Raw genomic sequence first — 7,764 nt, forward strand, 5'->3', positions numbered from 1 at the left:
AGTCAGTCACAGCCACACACACATTCTCAGATTTGACTGTAGAGCTAAGAGGTTACACTGAAGTCATATTATATGGAGTAAGAGAGACTATACATTTTTACATAAAGACCCTACTAGATGGAATCTCTGTAGATAGGCTTCTATAAAAACTTTTATTACAGTGATTTTCATTTTTTACATTTTCCTTCAATGAAATGTAGATGTTTTTGCACGTTGTTCAAAATATAAGCTGCTAGTAAGTTCTTTAAAAAAATAGCTAAATAAAAACTTATTTTTATATGGGTCCCCCACCCAAAGCCTAGTTTTTTTGACTAGTGTGAGCACTGTGTACCATGCCACAGCACGGTACAGTGAACTTTGCTTGGGTCCACTTGAAAAGGTGTGCAGGTTAAAACTTAGGCATGGTACACATCTACAAAGATTGCAAACCATTCTGGAGGATAGAATGTGAACATGATACCTGTGAGGCTACCTTGATTAACAGAATATTACTATGTTGCAAAATCAAGTGCAAAATATAGCCGCAAGCGGCAATCATCGGGTTCAAGCACCAACTTGCACAATGGTGCCTACTGGAGCATTGAATGGTGATGTGTAAGAAGGTCTAATATGATTGGAGATGCCCTGTCACATTTAGAAATTATCAAGTTTTTCACCTGTTATTAATGTTGAGCAGAGGCCTTTCAACCTGATCAGTGCTTAAATTCACATGTAAATCTAGTGAACTTTGTAGGATATTCATTAAGTGAGTTAGAACTAGTCAAAAGGTGTCTACATGTTATTGGTATTGATCAGGTGGCTTCAACCAGAATGTTCACAAAGTGGTATTCAGATTGACCTTTGAACCTTTGCAGAACAAGCTGAAATGTTTGACCAAACAAGTTTAAATTAACACAAAGGAGTGAATGTTCTGATGTGACATGTAATTACGAAGTTATTATAAATCTAGTTCTGAATTAAATGGCGCTTCATCAAGCACCAACTAGCACAATGGTGCCTACTAGAGCATAGGATGGTGATGTGTAAGAAGGTCTAACACAATTGGAGACATTCTGTCACATTTAAAATGATCAAAAGTCTTTCACCTGTTATTAATGTTGAGAAGAGGCACAAAGGAGTGAATGTTCTGATATGACATGTAATGTCAAGTTATTCTTAATCTAGTTCTGTATTAAATGGCGCTTCATCAGAGTGATATTGTACAGAGGTCTTTAACATTGTGAGATTACAGCAAATACTGCAGAGTTACAGCAATTTAGGTTAGAAATTCCAAGGACGCACAGATTGCTTGATGCCTGGAGAGTATTGTATGTGAAATTTTCACAAATGTTTTTAATGAACATTTACCTAGAGACTCTACAGTGTGCAGCAAGACTGAAATGGAGGTGATAGGCCAAATATCCAGAGAGTAGTTTCAATATAGCTATTTTCAAACAATTAGCAATTATGAATGAACAAAGCACTTTTTAAACATAGTTGTATTGAGAAATTTGTCAGAGCCACTGTACTAAATATGGCAAAAACAATTAGATGTCAAAATAGTACAGCATGATTGACATTTACTCGTTTTTTTGGAACAGCGCCCCCCAGTGGGCGGATTGTTTCAGCACTTTGCAGGTCACTACAGTGTCTCCACCTGAACATAACTGCCAAATATCATCCAGATTGGGCAACATTCAGCCTGCCAAAATGTCTGCTGAATGCTGATTGGCTGATGGTGTTCAGCCATGTTGATTGATCAAGTTGCCCTTTGAACATCCTTTAGAGGCTGTATGATAGACTCTGCATGCAAAGTTTCAACTTGCTAGGTTGCACGGTTGCTGAGAAACAGTGCTCCAAATTTATCTCTTGAAGTGAATGGGGCATATATCCGGAAGGACTAATTTGCATATGGCGGCCATATTGTTTACATATTTCAACTTTTTCTTAATGAATATTGAAGCGCATGCTCTCACGAGTGTTTTGATACCAAACATGCCAGGATTGGTCAAAATTCCTAGGACTAGTTTGCAAAAGTAGGTTTTGCATATTATGCAAATTAGCACAAAATCTATATAGACGGAAGTGCATGGTCCAAATTGGAAAGTTGTTGGTATTGACCCAAGGAATCCATCAAAAAAAGAATTTTGAATGTAGGTCTTATGGTTTTTGAGTTATTGAGAAAATTGTGAAAAACTGAATTTCCTTGTTTATAGCGCCACCACTTGACCAATCGGTGCCATTTTTGTTGTCCACCGAGATGCACTGATCCTACATCTACCTACCAAGTTTCATTTCTCTATGACTTACGGTTTAGGCTGCACAACTGTTTTTACAGGAGAAAAAGAATAATAAGAAGAAGAAGAAGAAGAAGAAGAAGAAAAATCTTAGCAAAAACAATAGGGTTCTACGCACCTTCGGTGCTTGAACCCTAATAATGTGCAATGAGAGATTTCTTCCCCTGGATGAAACAATAATTTGTTTGCAATTAGTTTCGGCAGGGGTGAACAATAAACATAGTAACCACACTTTAATGTGGACCAAAACAACCACACCAAGATCCTTCAGAATCCAAATTACCTCTGAAGTGGTTAGTCTGTGGTGGGCCCAGCTATCTGGTGTACAAAAAGTTTTAAATAAATAGCTCCTATAGCCTGTTGGTATGGCAAATTTACTTCAAAATTGTTTAACTACAGAAACCCATTTACACTGGACCCTGTTAGTTTGTGTCCCACTCTTCCCAACCATCACTCAGAAAAGCTTAACTTATCACGATAACCATAAAATATCATGGCCTTCCTTTGAAAAAAACTCTTTTGCAGGCAGCTAATAAAAAAAACGTCCTTTTGTGCAGCTTTTACCGACCCCTGATAAAAGATGTGCAGTGTACCCAGGTAAGATATCATCCTTTCATCCACCACTGATAAAGTTTAGACCTTTTACCCACTAGTGATGCACTTATGTGGAAATTCTGGGCCGATGCTGATATGCGATATTTGCATGTATATCTCTAGACATTAATAACTTACAAAGAAACAAATGTAACATTTATATAACTTGCATTTTAGCTTTGAACCAACTGTATTCAATAAAATACGTAAAAGTTGTCTCCTGAGTCGTTTACTTTTACATTTTGTTTTCACATTTATTTAGCCAATTGGCCCTGACAAAGACTGTTTACAACTACAAACCCTCTTTTTTAATTAGCAGGTTAAATAAAAACAAATCAACAACTGAAAGTAAAAAAACTTGACCTGGGGAACGAGATTGTCAAGATTTTTTACATTTAAAAAGGTGAAACACTTAATGTGGTGGGTAAAATGATGTTTTCTTAGGAGGGTAGAAGGTAAACAAGAGGGCCTCAGATAAAATATTTACTGTTTGTCTACCCAGATATCATCTTATTGCTCAACTCTATATTATACTTTTGTCCACCACTAATTAAATCTACTTATTTTCCCCTTGCCAAAAAAAAACTTCTTTCCACCTTTTTGCCCAAGCAGATATTGTTTATTACTGTTTTTCTTTTTTTCACATTTTACGTTTTTAGTGCAGCTTTTGCCCATCCATGATATAAATATTGTCTCTGATCCATTTGCCAACCCCCTAATAAAATATTGCCTTTTTGCTCACCTTCTGCCCTCCCCTGATATAAAACATCCTCCTTCTGCCCAACACTAATAAAATCTACACCTTTTGTCCACCCCTAATAAAATATTCCACCTTCTTAAATGAAAAAAAATGTTGACAACCTTGACCCGGAGTTAAAGATTTTTTTTTTTATACACAGGACTTTCAGAGCTGAAGAGAGAGGACAGCAGAAGAATACCAATATGACTGTATGTGTATGTGTGTGTGTGTGTTCTGTCCACACCCCTTTAAACAGCCATGTTGGACAAAGGGGGAGTGGACACTGTCTAGGAGAGCTAGCTACCACTAACCAGCCCAACATGAGATCTTTAGCTGACTATCCCTCTCCCCCAAGCTGACAGACATTAGAACATGTGGAGAAGATCAGCTACATACTGCTATATAAACGAAACACAGACTAGTAAGTTGGTTAACTAACTAATTACATATAGAGTTTTCTGGTTAAAAACAATGATCAGCTAGCTAACCCAGCTCATTTAAAACCACTAAGATGAAGATATGTGACAGTAAAATTGCTCTGTAGGTTAAATGAAAAATGTGCAGTGTAACTCAATATCCTATATAATAATTAAGTAACAATTTGTGATATATTATATTAGTTATGAACTGTCTTAACCGAGACCTTTCATTTCTCACTTCTATTGACCCTAGTTTACTAATAAGCTAAATAATCCTTTAGATTAGAAAATCAGAAAATGTAAATTGATAATTTCATAAAAAATAAGGCTTGAAAGTTCAAAGGAAAATCTTTAAGTCTACTTATAGTGGAATTAAACCCGAAATACACCCTCGCCAACTAAAATGCAAGGTTAAATAATATGTGATAAATTATTTTAGCTAACATAGATAACACAAATTAACTTAACAGGCTGGTAGTACAAATAATGTAACTACATAACTGAAAAACTTATTTTCTCAACTAAATTACTAACTAAGCTATAAATGAAAAACATGGTCATGAAGGCAGCCGGTTGCTCTGCAGATGGAAAACATGCAATTTAATATACACCTTATAAATAAAAGGTTATATAATTATAGAGATAAAATTGATTTATTATATGGCTATGAACTGTCTTATCAAAGACCAACATTTGCTAGTTAGAAACTTTACACTACTAAACCAAGCAAGCTAGGTTAACTAATTACTGGCAAATAATCATTAAGTTATTTTTAGATAATGTAAGTTAAATTGATAATTTCATAAAGATAAGGTTTGAAATGTCAAAGGAAAAGTCTTTAAGTCTAACTTATTTAACGTGTAAATAAATCCCAAGAAAGTAAGAAGTAGGGGTGGGCAATATTATATCGTATACAATATATCGTGACACAGAAATATCATGATATTAAAAATCCATATCGTGATAATAGGGCTGTTCTGTCTTAAAAGTAGTCTATTATTTACTGTGAAGCTTTAGGTGTATTTATTGTTTAATTGTTTTAGTTGCAATTTATATGCATGCACTAAATATTCTGCAATATTTTTTGCTGCATTATATTATTTTATGCTATATTATTTATTTTGCCACATTATGATTATTCTGTTATACTATTATACTATATTCCAGGAATGAATTAGTTTAGTTTTCCTATATTGCCAAGTATATCGTTATCGCAAAAATACCCTGAAATATCGTGATATTATTTTAGAGCCATATCGCCCACCCCTAGTAAGAAGTTAAGCTTACTAGCCAACATGCTATGCTTAATAATCTGTGGTAACAGTTCAATTGTTTTAGAAAACGTAAATTAACGATAAATAGTTAAACAACGGGCTGGTGTTATAAATACTAACTGTAGGTTAAATTAATTTCCCCAATTATAAGTAAAAGTGACCCTAGAACTGTAGTTAGCTAATTAACGTTAGCTGTTAGCTAGCTCATATGCTAAGCTATCAATCTAGCAAACGCTAGTAGGTTAACGCTAAATAATTCGTGTTAAGCTGTTTTAGATACCGTAAATTAGTTAAATAATAAACCATTTATAGAAATAAGAAGCCTAAAATAGGCTTTCTCCCGAACTAAAAGTAAAAAGTAACGTTAAATTTAGAAGTAAGTTATGGTAGCTAAAAAAAAAAAAGAAACTAGCGTTAGCTAAGCTAAACAAGCTTGCTAAGATAACTAACTAACGCTGTAACTGATACAGCTCTGAAAAAATAGGAGCCCACTTGAAAATGATGAGTTTCTTTTTGATTTTACCAAAATGAAAATATTTGGAAAATAATTAAGAGGAAGATTGACTATCAAGCCAACAAACCAAACTGAACTGCTTGAATTTCTGCACCAGGAGTAAAGGCATAAAGTTATCCAAAAGCAGTGTGTAAGACTGGTGGAGGAGAACATCATGCAGAGACGTATAAAAATTGATTAAAAACCACCAGGGTTATTCCACCAAATATTGATTTCTGAACTCTTAAAACTTTATAAGTATGAACTTGTTCTATTTGAAATTATTTGAGGTCTAGAAGCTCTGCATCTTTTTAGTTATGTCAGCCATTTCTCATTTTCTGCAAATAACATTACATGCTGTAAACGACTGTGTTTTTATTTGGAATTTGGAAGTTAGTTTGTAGAATAAAACAACAATGTTCATTTTACTCAAACATATAACAGTTACCTATAAATAGCAAAATCAGAAACTGATTCAGAAACTGAAGTGGTCTGTTTTTTTTCTTTCAGAGCTGTAAGTTAGTTAGCTAGCTAGCTAGCATGCTAACGAGCTAGTTAGCGTAGCCACATAAACTACAGCTAAACTAACGTTACAGTTAAAGCCAGCCAACGACTCTTATTTTAAAGCAGATTTTCATTAGGTTATTAACCTAGATAGTTAACTAATAGTTAATTAAAGCGCTGTATCATTGTTTAATCTAGATAGATATAAGTGTTAAACAGTACCTGATCCAGACTGCCGGTTGTTGCTAATGCTGTTGATTATATAATGGGACACTTTGGAGTTTTCGGACACGGACAGCACATAGTCTCCCCGGATGGTGGTCGAGTCCCGGACCAGGAACACGCCGTGCCGCTGACCCTGCAGCAGAGTCACGGCCTCCTTCCGGTTGATCTTCCCCCAGTACCAGCTCCCGCGGTCCTCGGCGTCAAAGTTTCCAGCCATGTCCCGCAGTGTGTGTGTTTCTCTCTCCCCGCAGAGGCGCTTCCCAGGCCTCCCTGTCCCTGAGCTCCACTTCAACTCATACAACAAACTTCAGCTCCAGCTCCAGCTCCAGCCCCGGAGCCCCGCAGCGCCTCCGCCCGCCTGCCCGGCTACGATAACACCGACCCGCCCGCTCCAAACCTCCCGGCCGCGCAGCTCCCTCTCTCTCTCTCCTCAGCCCGGTCCTTAACTCTCCCCTCTCGCTCTCACCGCGGAGAAAAAAGCCCCAAACTCGCCCTGTTTTCCCGCATGCAGCTCCCAACTCCACAGCTGAAATGGCGGCTGCTGGGAGAATTATTGCCCCCGTCGGCCGGATGTGAGGTACGGGCTCTGGTTTGAAAATTAACCCGGACGGTCGGAGGGTGGGAGAGTCTACTCACACCCCCCTCCACCAATACACCACCTCCACTACACCACACCACCTTTAGGCTGCGCCCTAAACCACACACACACACACACACACTGGCCCAATCCCATTTCACCCCTACCATCAAGCAATGCATCATAATTTATAAATGCATCATCAATAAGCAAATTTAAACGAAAACTTGAATTATTTAATTATTTTGCAAGTTTTCCTTTAATTAATCATCTTGTTTATGATTATAATAAAACACAGGAAAAAAAGTTAAATAAAAATACTTTCATTAAGTAACTCAGATATGTTTTTTCTCTGCCTTTAGTTAGGCTGTTTTATTTAGATCTAATCTGTCGGAGTCATTAGATAATCACACTCTGATAATGTTTTATATTCTCTGTTTTACACAAATCCAGTAAAACTAATTCCATCTCTTTGCCTTCCTCAGAGTTACTGACTGCCCACCTGTCTGAGCCCTGATACCGATGGATGTTGGACCCTCAGGCTCTCATGTCTACTGTCCGGCCAGACTGATGGAGTTTCTGAAGTCAGCTCTTCTCCATCCACCACCCACCACAGATCAGCTGCTCATCATCCATCTCATTCTCCACTACCGATTACATCCA

The 7,764-nt window shown here is 36.9% G+C and overlaps 1 protein-coding gene across 1 annotated transcript in view; it reads right to left on the minus strand.

Moving 5' to 3' along the window:
- Positions 1–7,163, minus strand: part of LOC103038949 (adapter molecule crk) — a 30,089-nt gene extending 22,926 nt beyond the window's left edge. The window contains exon 1 of the mRNA XM_022665749.2: positions 6,522–7,163. Coding sequence (XP_022521470.1) covers positions 6,522–6,741 — 220 coding nt within the window. The 5' untranslated portion in view covers positions 6,742–7,163. The remainder of the gene's footprint in view (positions 1–6,521) is intronic.
- Positions 7,164–7,764: the final 601 nt, after the last annotated feature.

Source organism: Astyanax mexicanus, chromosome 1 (assembly GCF_023375975.1).
Source record: "Astyanax mexicanus isolate ESR-SI-001 chromosome 1, AstMex3_surface, whole genome shotgun sequence".
Lineage (NCBI taxonomy): Eukaryota > Metazoa > Chordata > Actinopteri > Characiformes > Acestrorhamphidae > Astyanax > Astyanax mexicanus.